Source organism: Meleagris gallopavo, chromosome 1, assembly GCF_905368555.1.
Source record: "Meleagris gallopavo chromosome 1, MGAL_WU_HG_1.1, whole genome shotgun sequence".
NCBI lineage: Eukaryota > Metazoa > Chordata > Aves > Galliformes > Phasianidae > Meleagris > Meleagris gallopavo.
In genome coordinates, this window is record NC_139404.1 from 178,561,948 (window position 1) to 178,582,026 (window position 20,079).

The 20,079-nt window shown below is 39.4% G+C and overlaps 1 protein-coding gene across 2 annotated transcripts in view; it reads left to right on the top strand.

Moving 5' to 3' along the window:
* The window catches only part of GUCY1A2 (guanylate cyclase 1 soluble subunit alpha 2), a 150,466-nt gene that overhangs the window by 22,788 nt on the left and 107,599 nt on the right, over positions 1-20,079 (top strand). For both annotated transcript variants that reach the window (XR_014881106.1, XM_085216267.1), the window contains exon 4: positions 1,588-2,306. Coding sequence is in view for 1 of the 2 variants with exons in the window: in XM_085216267.1 (XP_085072393.1) it covers positions 1,588-2,306 (719 nt within the window). In the remaining variant the exon portion in view is untranslated. The remainder of the gene's footprint in view (positions 1-1,587; positions 2,307-20,079) is intronic.

Genomic DNA, 20,079 nt, shown 5'->3' on the forward strand with positions numbered 1-20,079 from the left:
GTAAATATTGATCATTGTATCTCTGCCTATGTGCATGGGCCTTCCTTGAGATGATCAAAGGTTATTGTCAGCAAATGACAGATGAGTGACTTCTGTCCTGTTATACCCCTTGGGCATGAAAATCTCTTTTCACACTATTCTTCCAAATTGCAAAGCCTACAGGTAATCTAAACATACAGTAAGAAGTTTGGTGATCCATTGGGATCTTATCAATGTTATAAAGCATGCTGAATACATATTAAAATAAAGGGCCTATTGCGCCCTGAGGAATGAGATAGTTGCTCTTCATTTCTGTTAGAACTCAGGATCAATTTTAAGGTTTTTGACTGGTTCACTAGAATTTAATAAATTCAATACACTGGAGTAACTGTGTAATTTATTTCTTGCAGGATATTTATAATTCACATACAGCTTATTTATACTTCTTTTTCTTCTACCACAGCTTAGTAAAACACAGATATAGCTGATGAATTTTGTAACTATGCTACCTGATATAGAGTTAGTGTCAGATGAGACTTAACAGAGCATATCCTACCTAAAATAAGACAGAAGAAAATGTTCAACGACCATCTCAAAAATATATATATTTTTTCTAGTTTATAAAGTAAATAGAAAAAAGGCTGGCTTTGATAAAAATTTATATCCAGAGACATCCATTACAGACATTTTCTTTCCCTTGTGTAATACCAGCCTTATCACTTCTGTAAATCAAAACCTTTTGTAATGCCCTGATGGAGACTTGAAGTGACATTTAGAGCTATAACAGACCTGTCTCAACTAATAGCAGTTTAGAAAGTTCTAAGGGGCATGGATTTTTTGGAAGATAGATGAATGTAGAAGCTCAAAATAGTGAGGCTTTGTTTTCCTTTTCAGGCAACAAAAAAGTAACAATTCTTTATTTCTATTTTCTTACAGTGCCCATATCTATAATGAGAAAAGTCTTTTGTCTGTAGAAAAAAACACCACCACTACCACCAACAAAAAAAAACAGCTACTTAAATGTATTGACTTTGCACAGCTTATTGAAAGCCAGTGGTCTCACTTTGCACTTTTCATGCAAGCTGAAACTAGCATTCCAGTAACTCATTATTCAAGCTGGTAAGAGCTTGGTCCTTTGAGAAACAACAAACAAGAGGAGCTATAAAAGCAGAAACCTCTCCCATGTCTGCTTCAGCAATGGCTGGTATACACCATTGGCTGGGTGTATTTGCACAATAGATTACATGTGAATACACTTAGGGAAAGTTAAAAATTAGGGAAATGATAGTATGTTCTGGCTTCCAGCAGGGAACAGGAGACAAGACAAGTGTAAACCTCACACTTAGCTGGCTAGGATGCGTAGCTGAAAGCATGAGGGATTGAAATGGCAGACAAAAATGACTACTAGCATGAAGCAGCGTGTTTCAGGCATCCAAGGGTACCATTCAGGCATTCCTAACTACCATGGAAAACAGTGGTTTCATGGGTAGATAAACAGTGAAAAAAACACTCTTAATCGCTTGGAAAAATACTGAGAAAAACAACAAAGAGATGATGTGACACACTAGCGATACATGTATTTGACATGAGTGTCTTGTTGTCCTATAGGTCTGAAATTTGAGGAAATGCAAGAAAAATTTGGGGAGGAATTCTTCAATATCTGCTTTGATGAGAATGAAAGAGTTCTTCGAGCTGTAGGTGGGACCCTTCAAGACTTCTTCAATGGCTTTGATGCTTTGCTGGAGCACATTAGAACTTCATTTGGAAGACAGGCCACTCTGGAATCCCCATCTTTCCTATGCAAAGAGCTCCCTGAAGGCAATCTCATGCTTCATTACTTTCACCCACATCAAATTGTAGGGTTTGCAATGGTGGGAATGATAAAGGCAGCAGCAAAGAAAATTTACCGATTGGATGTGGAAGTAGAACAGGTCACTAATGATAAACTGTGTTCAGAAGGGACGAACCCAGGTAATTGCAGCTGTCTGACTTTCCTTATCAAAGAACACGAAAATGCAAATATCACAAAAGCACTTCCATCGGGAACTTCCCAGTCTCCCTTAGATCTGAGGATTAGTATCAGCACCTTCTGCAGAGCATTCCCCTTTCACCTGATGTTTGATCAAAACATGTTTGTTCTTCAGCTGGGAGAAGGTCTAAGGAAGCAGCTCAGATGTGATACCCACAAAACTCTGAAATTCCAAGACTGCTTCGACATAGTTTCTCCTAAGATCAGTGCCACATTTGAACGCGTCCTCCTGAGGTTATCTACTCCCTTTGTTATTCGGACCAAACTTGAGGATTCTGACTCTGAAAATAAGGACAAGGTAAGAGCATTAATTTGGAAGGACTTATGTGTATATGTGCGTGATGACAGAGGAGTTTTTGTTCAGAAAGAAACATCTTAAGTCCTGTGTATTGTGAAAAGCTCAATTATGCCTTTCAAATAGGGTTAAGTAATATTCCTCAGCCAAGTGAGTATTTTCCTGAAATACTTACAAGCTTTGCCTGAGATGCTGTAGGAAATCGTGACACTGCAATTGAGGAAATTCACGTCAGTGAAGTTCAGTTTGAATCAGAAGAGTGAGGATTTTTAGAAAATGCCCATATCTAATCCTTAATTTCACTCCAGCTATATTATGATAACAATAATAGTTATTAAATAGTTATTAAACTGGGGAATAGCTTTCAATATATTTTCTGAAAGACTTGCTGCAGGGCTCACATAGCTACTTTAATATCCTGCTTCCCAATTTGGAAACACGGCTTTTGTCTGTGTCATCTCCCACCCTGCTTTCAAAGAACCAGAGCTGTAAATGGTACCAGTATCACTTAACACTAGTTTTAATGTTTCCCAGTAATTTAAAATAGCACTTGTCCTCCTACTCTGCCTCTTCCTTCAGTGTTTCAGAAGAGAGTTACCTCAACTAGTGTGCCCTATGTTGAGTTCAGTGCATCCCGTGTGAAATTGTCTTCTAGAATAGACCTTCACAAAGACTTGGATGAGAGTGCCTTCTTGCATATCCTTGAATTCATGGAAAACTTCTTGCTGCAAAGTGAGATTCCAGCTTTATGCACTGACACACTTAATACTTTGTGCTTATATTGGAAGTGTGTGCTTGGGTTCTTTGGAGATATTTTGGAGATTTCTTAAGTGAAATAATTAATAATTTTCAGAATTTTTAAGAGTTAGTAATCAAAAATAGTCAATCCTAATCACACTGATAGTTACCTGCCAAATTTCTGCTTAAAGGTGGCACATATACAATTCAGATGACCTGGATATGGCTTGAGAAGTTCCGCCTCTGCTTTGCTGCTTACACTGGGCCAGTGTCAGAACAGCTCCTGTGATAACAACATACCTAATTCCGGGCTCTTTTCAAAATATAACCAATTCTGACAGCAGTAATGTTTTCACCTTCTCTTTCACACTGCTCTTTGGCACCAATAACAATACTTCTGCTTCATTTTCCCCTTGAAACAATATTGCCCCAAGAAAAGCAAACTGGTGCTTCTCATTTTGTATGAATTGATGTATTCAACCTACTTAAAACCAGAGGGATTTTCTTTTTCAGAATGTATCCTCAAAGTCACCCAAGCCTGTAATTATGAAAAGAAAATGCTGCATGAAGAGTTAGAGGTTTTAGCTCTGAGTTTTCTTGTGGCATAGTTGTTTATCTTTTGAAAGATGTTTGTGCCATATTCTTTCCTCCCCTGAGCCTCTCCATCCATTTCAGGTGTCTTCTGTCCTGGGACAGAGTCCCAGCTCCTTGACAACCTTCTGCTCTTCTTGAATCTGCTGTAAATGACTCTGAAGAGGAGTGTGTTGACTCCTAGTTTTCCTAATTGTACATTAACAAACAAACAAACTCACTTTCTTACCTGGACAGGTATTGTGTAACTGTGGCTTTCTCACAGGAGAGGTGTCAGGGAGTGGAGCTTGCTGGAGGCAGGTTTAGCAGCCAGTTTAGGAAGAAACTCTACTTTCAAACGCTTGTTCTGTACCACCAAGCTGAATCACTACAAGTGAGTTATGAATTCAGTCACTCAGGAGAGCGACCCTCTCTGCCTTAAAGCTCTGTAGAGCCAGACCCTGAAGACCAAGTGTCAGCATATTAGCACAGTGGGAATTTTCATTTTTTGAGAGGCAATTAAAAAGAAAGATCAGTACTTAGGGGTAAATTGTTTATTGAACAGTTAGGTGTTAATGAGAAATAAAATGTTGATGGCAAGGTACAGGAGACTTGGTGTAAACCTAGTGCTGCAGGTATGGGAACAACAATGTAGAGGTAATTTCTTCTGAGTTACTGATTTTATAAGCACTTTCCAAAAGTTTCTGTGAATAACTATGGAATTAAACAAAGCTCAGCTTGTAATTATGATAGATACTCATTTTTTTTTTTTTAATTTTTTTTTTCTTTCCAAAATGTAAGGTTGCACGTGCTCAGAGAGGTTGTAATAGCCTTGCTTTCTAAGATTTTGAGACAAGCAATATGGCAATATTGTTATCTCATGCTCAAGTCCTTAATATTCTACTGAATAGAAAAGGTAGACTGAGCTTTGAAAACTTCATGCCCTGCTGTATTCCCAAGGCTCAGGTCACTCAAATATCTCATTTTGGAACTCTTTTCAATAGTTGTTTGGAAGCTGAGTGTTGGACCAGTAAGTCAGTGCTGTGAACAGGATCCCAGAAACAGTCAGCAGTAACCAGTTTATGTATTTCCCTATTTTTGTGTCACATATGTTTATTTAGTTTTTATTGGAGTTGCATCCCACTTAAAGAGATTTCTTTTTTTTTAAAGGACACTGCTCTGATCTCACTACTTTTCAAACTTGGTTACTTTAAATGGCACTTGAAGGGATGCAACCCAGCTGACTGCTGCAGTTTTTAAGCTGCTTAGATATCTCAATGGTTTTTCAGTAAGAAAAAAAAATGTTTCAAAAGGCTTTGTGGTAAACAGACGACCTTTCAGGCTCCTTTCAAAGTATTTTTATCTTTATTTTAGTGCATAAAATAGACTTTTTTTTTTTTTTCAGCCTTGCAGTGAGACAGAAAAAATAACAAAATAATTTTAATTTAGTACTTATTCAACAAAGCAAAGTGCAAGGTTTTGCGTGTGGGTAAAGGTAATCCAAGATATATATGCAGACTGGGAGAATAAATCATTGAGTATAGCTCTGCTGAGAAGGACATAGGTGTTCTGGTTGATGAAAAACTTAACATGAGCCAGCAGTGTGCACTTGCAGCCTGGAAGGCCAATGGTATCCGGTGTTCCACCAGAAGAGGGGTGGCCAGCAAGGCAAGGGAGGTGACTGCCCCCCTCTACTCTGCCCTCATGAGGCCTCAGCTGGAGTACTGCATCCAGGTCGGGGGCTTGCAACACAGAAACGATGTGAAGCTGTTGGACAGGGTCCAGAGGAGGGCAAAGAAAATGACTGTTAGAGGCTGGAGCATCTTTCCCATGAAGATAGACTGAAGGATCTGGGCTTGCTCAGCCTGGAAAAGAGAAAGCTGCAAGATCTCATTGTGGCCTTCCAGTATTTAAAGGGATTTTATAAACAGGAGGCAAATCAACTTTTTACACAGGTAGATAGTGATAAGACAAGGGGGAATGGTTTTAAACTAAAGGAGGGGAGATTTAAATGTTATGGGAAAGTTTTTTACTGAGTGGTGAGGTGCAGGAACAGGTTGCCCAGAGAGGCTGTGGATGCCCTGGAGGTGTTCAAGGCCAGGTTGGATGGGACCCTGAGCAATCTGATCTAGTGCTTGATCTAGCGGCTGGCAGCCCTACCTGTGGCAGGAGGGTTGGAACATAATAGAACATAATGATCTCTGAGGTCCCTTCCAACCCAAGCCATTCTATATGATTCTGTGATTACAGCTCTCTTTTCTGATGTAAGTCAGTCACAAATCATGATCTTTCCTTAACTTAGCACCCAGAGACAAATTAAAAAACATCTGTCCTGACTTTACAATTGTTATGTGCTTGTCCTATTTATGCAAAGACTCATTTGTGTGTTTTGGTTTACTGTGATTTTACAGAATTGCAGAATGGTTATGTTGGAGGAGAGCTCTGGAGGTTGCCTGGTCCAACCCCCCAAAATTTGATATCTTGTATTTATTACAGCATTCTAAATCTGTGAACTACAGCCTCTTATTTTGGATACTCATTTACTGTATGAACAATTGTGGCTGTCTAGTATCCATACAGCTTTTTAGATGTATAACAGTTGAATGAGATTGGCCTCTTGGGTTTTTAATTTTTAATTTTTTGGGGGTTTTTAATTTTCTCATTCAACCAAATCCTTGGTATTTTTGTTGTTGACAGTATGGCACTACCCAGATACCAGAGGGAGAGCCCTGCTGCTCTACTTCTTATACTATTCTAGTCTGTTTTCTACATTCCTATTTTTAGTCCTTCCTTCCTTCCTTCCTTCCTTCCTTCCTTCCTTCCTTCCTTCCTTCCTTCCTTCCTTCCTTCCTTCCTTCCTTCCTTCCTCTCTTTCTTCCTCTCTTCCTCTCTTCCTTCCTTCCTCTCTTCCTTCCTTCCTTCCTTCCTTCCTCTCTTTCTTCCTCTCTTCCTCTCTTCCTTCCTCCCTCCCTTCCTTCCTTCCTTCCTTCCTTCCTTCCTTCCTTCCTTCCTTCCTTCCTTCCTTCCTTCCTTCCTTCCTTCCTTCCTTCCTCTCTTCCTCTCTTCCTCTCACTGGAGATCTTCACTTGCATGCAGTCACATTTTCCATATTATGGATAATATCCCTAAACAACAAAACAACAAGATCACAAATGTTCTGCTTTCTATGGAAGCTCATTTTACATCACTCTATCTGGCAACAATTATTTATTGCAGCAATCAGAAATACATTTATTGTGAGAAGTACCTAGATGGTATCAATTGCTTGTAGCTTTACATGTGGTTACTCCATAACAGTTTAATGAAATTTAGTGGAGTCTCAGATGGAGTAATATATTATTTAACTTAGGAAGGTAAGGCCTTAACATATCTGCTGATCTGCTCCAAAACCCCTATCAAGCCCATTCACTGAGGTTTCCTTTTCATAGAGATGCTGCATGTGAAGGTTTTGTTGGCTGTGTGCTTTGTGGCCAGGGCAGTAGCTGCCTGCCTAGGCCTTGGCAGATCCCCTCACCCAAGCAATGGGCTGGGATGCATTGCTGTGCCCTCCCTGGCAGCAAGTCCAGGTGCTCGCACAAAGGAATGCCATGTTTGCAAACAAGTCTCTCCCTGACTCTCTCACCCATACAGAGAATGTGCTGATATGGCTGTTTTAATGCTTTACTTCTGAGCATTACTTAGATTTTTCTTGTTGCAATACTGCTCTCAGCCATCTGCAGTTCTGCAGGACTTGTCTTTCAGAAGCTGTGACTTGACATGCTTGGTAAAAACATGCTGAATTAGGCATTACTGCTTTCTTAGCTTAAAGAAAAAAGAAGGTTGAAAGTGAACTGTGAAAGAAATTTGGGTCTCTGCCAGACATTCTGCAGCTGTGTTTTCCGTGTACTACTTACTGATCTCCTGTTCTCTTTCAGACTAACAGCTCTTTTCCATCTTTCATACATGGATATTCACTGGCCTTTGACTTGCTGTTAGGTCTCCTTACACTTTTATTCAAAGGCCTTGTTTAAGAGTAAAACTTGCACCTAAAACTGCACTAACTAAAGTGGTCATAATTTTTCTGTCAGGATGTTTTTCTTTTGAATATGCCATTTTACTAAAACTTCCCTAGGAATTCAGAAAAATGTTCTGGGAAATAATTGCCTTGTTATCTGTTAAAGTATTTTGTTATTTTAGACTTAAATATTTTTTACGATGAAAGGCTTTTTTTCATTAAAAATTATAATACAGTATTAAAAAAAAATGAAACATTGCTTTTGACAAATACAATAATATTAAAATTTTATGCTGCAAGAAGTTCCGGATGCCACTTATTATTCAGATTATCAAGAAACACCAACTCTGTAATGATAAAACATCCAGCAAAATGGAAGTGTCAGCTTTTTATAGCTCAGTGCTACTGACTGTGCAGGCTATCTGAGCCAACACCTCAGCTCAACAATCCTGTTGTCAGTGGAAAGGATTGTGGTAGATGAGCTAGACAGTACCAACAGGAATTTGTTCCAGTGTACTGATTTAAATTAATTCACAAACAGATACAAATAAACCAGTCCAGAGCCAAGATTAAAAAAACTGCATATATATTCCCAGGAAGTTAGATTCTGTGATGTATAGATGGACATGTAGTAAATGGCCAGAACTTTAAAAATGCTGATTTACAAACAACAGTTCATTTTAAAATGTAAGCCGGTTCTCTGGAAGTTGGTGAGGATTTCCTCCATTCATTCCCACTGATCTGTTTAACTATGAAGTAATAATTCTAGTTCTTCCATGGTATAAGGAGCTGCCATCTCTAAGTTTAATATTTCCTTTCAGACACTCAGCTCTGTGTTTGCTAGTTGTGATCAAATCTAAAGTGCATCCGTTCAGGGCAACCTGATTGACCTCACATTGACAGATGATGATTAATGAAAAACATAAGCTTGCAGTATTCTTGTCTTCAATATACCTTCCCAGTTTTAACTCTCCAAGGATGAGAGCACATCTTATTGCAGAGGTGCCCAGAGCATGGTGCCTTATAGACCCCACCGGACTATTCCATAATTTTTTTCAGCCCCTTCTGGGCCAGGAAGAATTTATAGCGTCAGCTCCTGTGTATTCCTGTGCTAATAAGGTTTACTGTTTACTAGAAGCTGTGTGAAGTTGTGACCTCTTTGGTGGCATGAGACACTTTCAGCCAGGTCAGTGGAGATCCTGTGTGCAGGAAGTCTACTTGCTCATTGCTTCCCCATTGCACTTTGCCATGGTGTTTGCCGACTGTTAGAAAAATCTGTAAAAATATACATTTTTTTTCTTTTTTTTTTTTCTTCGAATCCAGGAAGAACACTGTCCTTTGTTTTATATTGAGATAATTCTTTATTTATATTCTGAACCAAGAGAATGAAATGAGTGGTCCTGATATTGGCAGATTAATCTTAAACCCACCACACACAATCTCGAAATGTTTTGCTGTTGCTCTGTAACTGTGTTTTTCCTCCTCTCCTAATAAAATTCAAATGAAGTGGCCTGAAAGTCATTCTAGCATGAGGGACATCTGTCACTTATGATCTAGAAATTCTAATTTTTCCCAGAGCTGATTTATTCACAGTCAGTCAGCCTTTAACACTAAGCTCCCATTTCTTTGCAGGCTCCTAGAGCTCTTAGAATCAAATTGTGTCTTTACTTTCTTCTGATGCTAATATCCCACCTGTTTGCTTGTCAAAATGTGTTTAGACTTTGATGGATTTCAAGATGAATTGGACTGGCTGCCTTGACAGCTACAGGGGACCATGATGGGTTATGAGAAACAATAGATGACATGACTTTCTTAACTCACTAACAGCTGCGCATTGGAGAACTTACAATAACACTGTGAAAGTGGCCCAGAGTTTTTAATATTTCTTCTTCAAGAAAGCCAATGAAAATGTCATTTTTAAAATGTTTTCAGTGGCAGGACTTGAATAAGTCTAACAGTCTAGAGATAAAATTCTCACTTCTTCCTTCCATTAGCTGAAAACTAAAGAAACTGCTTGGAAATTATTTTGCGGAGTCAAGTGGCTATTAAACCAATTTGACTTCATGGTGAACTCTGCCCTCTTATGATTTGTATTATTTTTTTGTGATAAGAAAGCTGCTTCCACATGAAATGTCCATCTTTCTATAAATGATTGATTGGTTTTCCAAATTAGTGTCATAAATGAAAGGAGAAAAGAAATTAATTTTTACATTATTGTGAATTATATTTATATTATATTGTGAGTTATTATTATGAGTAATAACACTCAGAACTTGGTTTCATTTTCAGGAATGTACTTATTTTAACTCTCTCTTCTAGTGATAAAATTAATTATTGGTTATTTGCAGTGCATTTTTTATCTTTTCTTTCATTTTCTCATGTGAATTCTCAAGTGTATGTACTTTCCACGGCATCACAGTCGTCTAATCTGAGTAGGTGTGATATCAAAAAAGCCATTTTCTTTGGCATGGTTGAATTAAAGTAAAAAGATTAGATCACTCTTTACCTTCCTTCAACTCTAACAGTTCTTACTGGGCAATATGTGTAGTCAAGCTAAGTCGTTTTCTGTGTCTCTTCACAGAGGCTGAATTGCCCTTAAAAATAAGAGGGAAAACCTGAGTATCACTCTCTGTGCTGATGGATTTTGTGTGGGAGATCCCATGAGAGTATGATAGGAAATCAGAGGTTGTGTGAACTCCTGAGCGTGCCTCTGAGCGTAAACACTCAGCTCACTGCTGTGGCGCAGTGAATGTGAGACTGGCACTCCGTGTCAGCGATTTTCAGTCACAAGGTCACTTCTAGGCAGCACATGCCAAATGCCCCCTGCTGACCTGGAATCCTGCTGAATTATGCCAGATTTTGCAATTGGGATGGAGCAGTCCTGGGTTGATGTATGGGCTACAGGTTGGAGAACATCCCCGTGGAAAGAGACATGCAGGTTCTGGTCATTAATTAGCTAGTTGAATTTGGGTCAGCAGTGTGCCCTGGGATGCTCCAGACCGGGTGGGGGGAGGGGTTGTGCCCTCTGCTCTGCACCATACGGCCTCACATTCAGCACTGTGTACCGGTTTGGGCCCACAGTATTGGAAGGCCATAAAGCTATTAGGGGGAGTCCAAAGGAGGCAACAAAGATGGGGAACAGCTTGGAGGGCAGAGGAGCAGCTGAGATGCTTTGGTGTGCTCATCCCAAAGCAGAGCAGGCTCAGCGGAGTCCTGGTGGCAGCTGCAGCTCCTCACAGGGAGCGGAGGGCAGTGCTGAGCTCTGCTCTGTGTGACAGCGACAGGGCCGAGGGAACGGCATGGAGCTGCGTCAGGGGAGGGCAGCTGGGGGTGAGGGAAGGGTCTGCACCAGAGGGCGGTGGGCATGGAACAACCTGCCGGGGCAGTGGGCACGGCCTGAGTGCCGGAGCTCAGGGAGTGTTTGGGCAACATCCTCAGTCATAGAGTTTGAATTTTAGCTAGTCGTGTTTGAGTGGGAGTTGGATTCAGTGATTGATCACTGAGGGGCCTCTTCAACTTGGGATATCCTGTAGTTATATGGTATGAGTGGCCCTGTGTGTGACCAAACAGACTGGGGAGTAGAAAAGCACATTCCCACTTTTACCCTCCGCATTATGTTTTGCCTTGAAATAAGAACAGTAGTCTTCTATTTGATCGTGAGTGTAGCTTGGTAGTTTTGGACTTGTGTTGGACGTTAAGCTTTAGGTCATCAAATACTATCTTTTGTGTATCTAGTCTTCTCGGTTTGTATTGTGATAGTGCATAATGTCTCTAAATATAGCAATTTGTTTATGTTCACTGTATATGCATCTTGTCCTGGACTGATTATGCTTTATTTCCACTGAGGTAAAGGTATGAATTGTTGAAAATCTCCACAAAATGTTTGTTTTACCAGCCACAGACCTAAGCAGAATAGACAGCTGACAGCAAATTGATTTTCATGTGATTTGTTCCCCTTTTTTGATTCCTTTTTCATTTTAGGAACTTAAAAATGAGTCAAACATAATCAGTTTTGGGATTGGAAAGTCAGAGAAAAAGGGTGCTATCATGATGCATCACCTAGCTTATTTTGCATGTTGCTCCACTAAGAATAATTAGTGGTTGTATGAAAGAGTAAGATAATAGTAAGATAAACTTTGCAAAAGTCAGGATTTACAAATATGAGTTGCAAAAGCCAGGTGCTGATTTCCTAATATGTAGGTTCAGTGTTTCTATATTCTTTGAGCAATAATGACAACCTTAGTGGATGCAAAATGGAAATGGTGATGTGAATGAGTTTGACTGGGTCACGTTGTGCTGCCTTTTAGAATTAGTGAGTATGTGTGATATTAACCAGCTCTAATCTCCTCAGACTTCCAAGGGCAGTGACTGACAGTCTCAATAACAGCAGACCACCTATCATTGGGCAAGTAATCCTTTCCTGCAGTTCTAATGAGCATTTTAGCACACTTTTTGCTGCAAAGAAAGAGCCTGTTGAGGAAGCCAGGAGTATTCTCTCAAGAAGAGTGAGCCTTGCAGTTCTTCTAACTGCAGAGAATGGAGTCAATATCCAGTGATGTAGCCCGACCAGTGCTTGAATGTCTATGGATGTGCTGGTCTGGGTATGTTCCTTCAGCACGTATGGGTTTATACGATGTGCTAAGACAGAAGTTATGTCAGTACCCAATATATTTGATGTAGGAGTTACATAAACCACAAAATACTGCTTAGATGGAGCACAGATATGTGCCAAGGTTCTTCTGCCTCTGCTAAGTTGTAAAAGAGGGAAAAAAATAAACATATGAAGTTCTGTAATGTGCTGTCTTGAGTCTTACTCAATTTTTTGTAGTTCGTCTAATTCATGTTTTTTTTTTTTAACCCTCTTTTTATAGCTGTACATATTCTCTTCAGCTAAAAATGTCTGTAATACAGTTTCTTTAAAAAAACTATAAAAAATCAGTAACATTTTGGTTAAAGAAAGTGAAATCAGTTAATCCATAATAGTATTTAGGTTATTTGTTTCTTCCTTTGGCTTTTGTCAGTAAGGATTTAGAATGAGTATCTGAAAAGACAGCTTCATCCACAGAACACACGTGTGAGATATCCCTAACACAAATCTTCCTCCTATATTATTTCAAAACTGGATGAACTCATTCCTCTTTGTGGTTGCATACAAATAATAAGTGTTTGTTGCTTTGACACCGCGGATGGAAGTTAACATTTGCAATTCAATCTTAGCTGAAGAAGCATTCAAGTATTATGTTGAACACTTTGACGAGTACAGTGTCTATTCCCCTTGTGAGTGTAATTTATTTTATGATATTTGTAATGCTCTTTCTTTGCTTCAAAGAAGTGGAATTGATTTGCTTGTTCACACTGTAGAGCAGCTTTTTCGTAATGATACTTAACTGTGAGATCACTGACAGAGCAGGGTCTGTGAGGCTCTTATGGGAATATAAACATATTTTATTTTCATTTTTGCATTGCCTTTCTCTTTCTTTGAAAATACATAGATTGAATCATTTTTGCCTTACCTATGTGCATAAAGATATTGTACCTAAAGCAAGCTCTCATGAGCATATGATTTGATCTGCATAATTAAGGATTTTAGCAAGGAATTGCTATGTCTTCCCACAGCATTTTCCTATGAATGTGTCAGTGTCTTTAGTAGATTATTGTTGTGACTGGGGTTGGTAGGATATGATCACGCAATTTCTCAGTATTTGAGTCTAGTATTTCCATCCTCAGATGTTGGACTGGAGCTTAAGAAATGTTCCAATGAAAACATGGTTTTAGTGGATCCTTCATATGACAGTGGAGGTACTATTATCAAATTTTTTAAAAAAAATATGTTGAGAGATTACAAAAATAACTATTTCTGAAATACATCAAACAGAAGCTCGAAGCATAAAAATCTTCAGTCTTTTCTGTATTTGGGAGAATTTGTGGAATGATCCCAAATTTGCAAACAATCTATTAAAAAATCTGTTCCTTAAGCAAATACTTTACTGGGCAAGGACATTCAAATGAGGATAAGCTTCAAAAGCTTTCTGATGTGGCTGTTCAAGGGCCAAGATGTTAGTCACAAAAGAAAAGCAAAGGCACGCTGACTGGCTCGAGGAAGAAAGAAAAATCGATGCAAAATGACTTTTTGTGTGTGTAGTGAGAAAAGAGAATAAGCCTGACACGTCAATATGCTGCTCTTCTGGTTCTGTATGAGAAGGTTGGTGACACTGCAGAAAAGTCACAAAGTGTGACTCTGGGGCTCAGGTGTGTCCCCTCCTTCCACTGATGCTGAGGACCCTGGCTGTTCAAATACATCTTTTAATCTTCCTCCCAAAAAGTGTGTTGGATGATTTCATGCACTAAAGCAGCTTTTCTTTGCCTGCATTGTTTTGCTCAGGAAGGGATGATGCTTACTTTGGTAAAGCCTAATTTATTACATTAGTTCAAAAATTTCATGGGGAATGGTAAGTAAATTCTAAATTAATTACATTTTAAATGCACTACCTATGTATAAAAGAGCTTATGCCTTTTTTTTTTTTTTCCCCAAACCTCCAATGCTTTCTGCTGTGTTACCTCAAAGACATCCAGCAGAGGGAATGTTTGAGTGGCTTATGCCTGGGGATAATTCTCAGCTGTGCTTTCTGTGGCTCTGAGTCGTTTGCAGTGCAGGTTTTTGGATCACTCCCCTTTGAAAGTTCTTTCTGCCTCGATGGGCATTGTACCTGGCAGAAGTCAGGCAAAAAGAATGAAGAGATCTCCTGCCTATTCCCAGAGTTCTGTTATGCCAGTGAAAGGAGAGCTACCAAGAAAAGAACAGGAGAGACTGTATTTCAGCTCCACTGAAACCCAAGGGTAAAAATATTTGCTTGGCAAATATTAAAGGAGATACTTCATACTGAAAGAACTTTGATTTTTCAGCTTTATCGAATTGTGTTTGTTTTCTCATGATAAGGAAAGATATGCTGTGAAATACTGACAACTGCCGTGATGTGAACGCTGTGCAGTGTTTAAAGAAGCATAAAACATATTAAAAGGATACTGAATTTTCTTGTTTGTCTCAGTGGACTGCTCATTCAATCTGTTTCCTCTTTGTTCATGAAGGCTTCAAATTCAGTTATTGGATAACTTCTGTTTTGGATCTCGAACATCAAGTTTCTGGCATTTGTTCCTGGGAATATGGGGATAAAATAGCTAAGAATATTCTCTGTCAGCCAAAAATGCAGAGCCATCTGAGAGATTTCCTAGCTATGTTCACCAGAGGGTACTGACAGGCTTTCAGGGCCATTTTGGGTGACGGAGAACTCCACAGAGAGTTCTGGGGACATGGGAATAACATTGACAAATCCATAAACAGTATTCAAAAATAACTGACTTATTTGCTTCAATTCTGCTTTTTCCCATGATGTCGTATAATCATATATGGGCTCGTTAAATGTGTTCAACACACCAGGATATCAGACCAGACTGGCAGAACTGGCAGGACCATCCTACTAGCCCACCATATGCCAATGAAATCCCAAGTTGCTTTTAGTAGAATATCCTGAGAACAACTGTAACAACAGAAATATCAATTCATTTGATGAGTGTTGGTGTAGTGAGATTTAGCAAAGAGATGGAAGAAATGAGAAGTGCCAGCAGATGTGGTCAGGATCTCTTGACCCCTAGATGGTAACATAAATCAAGCTACAATTCTAATCCAGGTAGATCATCCTGATAATGCCAAAAATTTAATACTTGCCTTTGGGAGAAATAAATTTTCTTTCCAGATTTGTCTTATCATTTTTCTTCAGCCTGGTTTCAATAAGACTACTTTTGGAGAAGTATTATTTTGAGTAGGGAGAGCAAAATATAGCCTTTAGATTGAAATTAAACTGCAGAAAATAAATTTGTTGGCTGCTCCTAGAAATGTCTTGAAACTCCTTTGGTAGCAGAAGTTGTCCATATGGCATGTTCAGGGAGTTAGACTTTTATTTCTAAATAGGAGTCTTCAACTTCATCAATACTGTATGGGAGGGTTTTTTTAGAACTTAAAAGAATCTATCATAAATAATTATCCTTTAAAAAAACAGTTTTTTTTTTTTTTTAAGGTTACTTTACTGTAACTTTAAAAATTGTATTAACTGTATCTTTCTGGGTGTGCTAATTTGTGAGCCTTGTGCCTCAAGACTCATTTCTGTAGTTGCTGTAGAAGTAGACACTGTAGTACTCATGTTGGTTGTTGGCTTAGGAGTGCTGCAAGAGTAACCCCACTGCAGGACAAGAGACTATGCAGTGTCAGCAGGAAAACAACTTCCCAAGGGTTCCAGGGCACAGAAATGTTCAGAAATTCTCTCAGAGTGTGAACTGCTGCTTGAGAGTTAATAAACTTAGAAAACGTGTTGTTGTTTCCTGACTGATTATGGTGGGAAAGGTATGTTGTAGATCTGGATGAACTCTTCTTTTTTCTGCTGATAGCTCTGCTTCAGGGCTCAGGCTTTTTTGGCGTTTCAGCTGAGTGAAGACCACTGCTGCCTGCCTAAGTCTCGCAGCAGTGCTGCTTTTCTTCAATTGTAACACAACTATTTTGTTCCACTCTGCCAGTCCCAGCTTTGTTGCAGCTGAGCATCCATGAAGCAAATCAGTAATATTCTGTATTGGCAAATAGCTAACCCTGCTTCCTTTCAAAAGACAGATGTGATGGAGAATAAGTACGTATTTTACAGTAATTTTTAAAACGAACTGTATTAATCAGTAAATGAGTTGGCTGTATGTGAAGCAAACATCATATCTGTCTTGCGTCCTGGTGGGACCCTGTGACTTCCCTCTCACCTGCTCTTGTGCCCTCCTCACCTGCATGACCACCAGGTTTGTGGCTCTGCTCTTTACTGGCTGTCTGACTATATCTGGGCTAATGATCTGAGCATTGCCAGGAAATGTTTGGACACTCTGTGAGGAATTATTTGTAATTGTGAGATGCTCCTTGACATGATTTTTGTCTAGTGCCAGTTAATAATTTCCCAAAAATTTCTTGGACAAGGGTCAAGAGTTAGCATGGGCAGTGGATGTTACTCAGGAGAATTCTACATGTGACCTGTTTGTCTGGAAAAGTGAAGGAGTTCAGTCATGTGGATCCATGATTCCTGATGAAACACCCGAAAGATGAGATTTGCACCCCATGCTGAACTCTAGCAGATGCAAGAAGCAGCCTGCCCCTGTGGAGGCAGGTTTGTGCAGGCAGGGATGTCTTTTCCCCATGCCTGCCTCTCTACAAGCAAGCTTTTCTGTGCCTCTGGCACTGTACCTGCTGGGAACAAGTGATATGTACAATTAGTTACTGTCTGTCCAAGACATCACTTTTAGCTACTACATTGAATCACTCTTGCTCTTGCTGCATTTCAGATTCTCATTCTTTTCTTCCCAGACTATCCCACCTCACTGTTGGTGCTGCAGCTGTTCAGTGCTGGTCCTCATCTAGACATAGAGAAGTCCATTAGACTTCTTAGTACATCTTCCCATCCAATACTAAGTTTCTTCCTAGCGGAAAAAAAAAAAAAATGTTTAGAGAACATAAAATGTTGTTGATGGGTTTGTATACTGTTTTGAATCCCACAACTGACTATTTTTCTCCATTACAAAATTCAGTGGTGATGCACTGTTAAAGCATTTGTGGAGTTCTTTAGGGTTTTATTGATTAGTTTTGGGCAATCTGTGTCTACATTATCTAAATGCTTTTATCTTGAAATTTTGGTCTAAATATGAGGTTCTTCAAGTGTATGCAAGTGGATATGATGCTATCTGGGAGAGGCTCAGTCTTTCAGATAATGCAAATATTTTCTATTTGCCATTCTTATACTCAAGTGTTACACCAAAGATGCTGTGGATCATGCCTGTAGGTAGATATGTAGGATGTAGGATGATGTGGTCTATGCATCAGATTGCTCAGATTCTAAGCAGACATACTCTGTAGGAAAAAATAGAACATTCTCATATGTCATGGTTGAGCACAGATATATATATATGTTCATTTTGCGGTTTAAGCTTGATTTGCTATAATTCTGTATAAAACAGTCCTTTGTGATTCAATTTCTGACATACAACTTGCACTGTTATTGTTATCTTGTTTTCATAAACGTCACAGCCCTTACTTTTCTAGTACCTTCTGCTTGTCCATGAGAGAAACACCCAGAGCTGATGCCTGAGCCACCTCACTGCCTCTTGGTGCTTACATCTATAGGAAAGAAGCCTGGAAAATGTTGGTCCTCTGCAGTGGTGTGAATATAAGGAATACAAGCACAGAATTTCTCAGAACAAGAACTTTCTTTTTGATATCACTTTTAACTACCATGTGTTTTTGACTGAAATGGTCTGGGACATGTTGTTCTCTCTTTTTTTTTTTACTACCTTCTAATCCCTTTGTAAGCACTTTCTATCTGTCTTTCACCAGCAGTCTGGAGAGGGGGAATCCTCTCCCTTCAATGCACAAGGCTTTCATGCACAGTGTAGTTCTGCTTGAACACCACCGCACTGCTATGGTTCTTTGCCGAGAGAAGCTGTGGATGCCCCATCCCTGGAGGCACTCAAGGCCAGGTTGGATGGGGACCTAGCCTGCCTGATCTGGTGGATGGCAGCCCTGCCCACGGCCGGGGGTTGGAGTTGGTGACCTTTAAGGTCCCCTCCAGCTTAAGCCATTCTGTGATTCCACAAAGTCTCCAGGTCATTGTTGGATGTTTGCATTTAGCCCTTTCTGAAAAGAGACTTGAATGTGACACTTTTACTAGCTCATGTCATTCCAAATCATGTCAGAAGGAGCTAGCTACCAGATTAGAAGCAGCCTCATGCTTCCCTAATTGCTTTCTGCAGTGTATTATTACAGCAAACATTAGTGATTGCTGATGAAATGGAGCTTTTACACATGACTGGGAAAGTGGAAGGATTACCTGCAGAAGGTAATCCATCCAATCCTGCCATTTTGTAGGAAGCTGGAATGTTATTAACCTTTTTAGGATTCCTTCATGTGTTAATTGCAGCTGCTGAGCTGAAAATTGTACAGATGATCAAAATGATCAGCATTTGATAACTTGCTATAGAATTAAAAAAGTGATGCTTCCCGATTCCTGCATATATTAAAAAGCATATGAGGTTTGCTTCTTTGAAAGAAGTGCTATGTGAATCATAAAAAATGCCTTGGGAGTTTTAAGCTTAACAGATGTTTCCCCATGTAATTCTACAAGCATTTATATTTGTAGGGAGTAATCCACCTAAAGGCTGCCTGGTGCTTTCCTACTTGTTAGAGAAAATATCAACTCTTTGAAAGGGTAGATAACAGCAGGACAAGGGGAAATGATTTTAAGTTGAGGGAGGGAAGATTTAGGTTGGATGTCAGAGGGAAGTTCTTTACAGAGAGAGTGATGAGGTGCTGGAACAGGCTGCCCAAAGAGGCTGCGGATGCCCCGTCCCTGGAGGTGTTCAAGGCCAGGTTGGATGGGGCCCTGGGCAGCCTGGTCTAGTATTAAATGGGGAGGTTGGAGATTCATGATCCTTGAGGTTTCTTCCAAACCTGGCTATTCTGTGAAAGAGAAATAAGGCATTCTGCTGAGCAGTACTGATATCCTGCAGTGGATTATAAAGAACTTTCAGTAAACTTGTCTTTCCTTTTGCAGAAGGGAATGAGAAAGAATGAGAAATGTGTTTCATTTGTATGTTTATTCACTTTGAAGAACGTATCAATAAAGGATATTTGCCAATCTGCTACTGCAGATCTGTGAGAAGAGCCTAATAAGGTAACTGTTTTTGTTCAGGATAATGATCCAGATTTAAAATAACTTCTCCTTGAGGAACAAGAGGGGGAGGATTGTTTTAAACTAGAATCAGAAACAATCTGAGAAGTATATCTGCGTGTCCTACTTACTGGGACCCATTTACTGTGAACATGTTTGTTACAAATTATTGTTCTAAAACAGTGGGACTTGGGTAGAGCTAAGATGCTATAGTAAGGGAATAAGTGAATTCCTACATAGACAATAAAGAGGCTGATACAGCCAATCAAAATCTTGTATTGACACAGTACATGCACAAAAATTTGATGTACAGAGTTAACTGGTGTTGATCTTTATAGGTAGCAAAGTTCTCTCTCCACTTAAATGCAAAACAGGATTTATGCAAATGACTTCAAAGAAGGCAGGATTGTTACTGAGGTATTCAGTGAGATGATTACAGACAAAAATGCATTCCTTTACATAGCCAACTGCTGGAACCAAAGAAGAGCTGTATTGTATAGCCGAAAGTTGAACAATTTAGAAAGTGTGATTTTCTGTTATTGTGAATTTTTTAAAGAGATTAAGGGCAGTTATTTGGTTGCCTTTCTTTCTTATCTGCTTTGCACAGGAGTCCAAAAGGAAGAGGTGAAGAAATATATTTTTCACAATGTAATGCTGTTGGTGTACCTTTGCATTTACCTTTAAAGTATCAAATTGCTTGATTTTCCTTATAGTTTATTACTGAAGGGTTTGC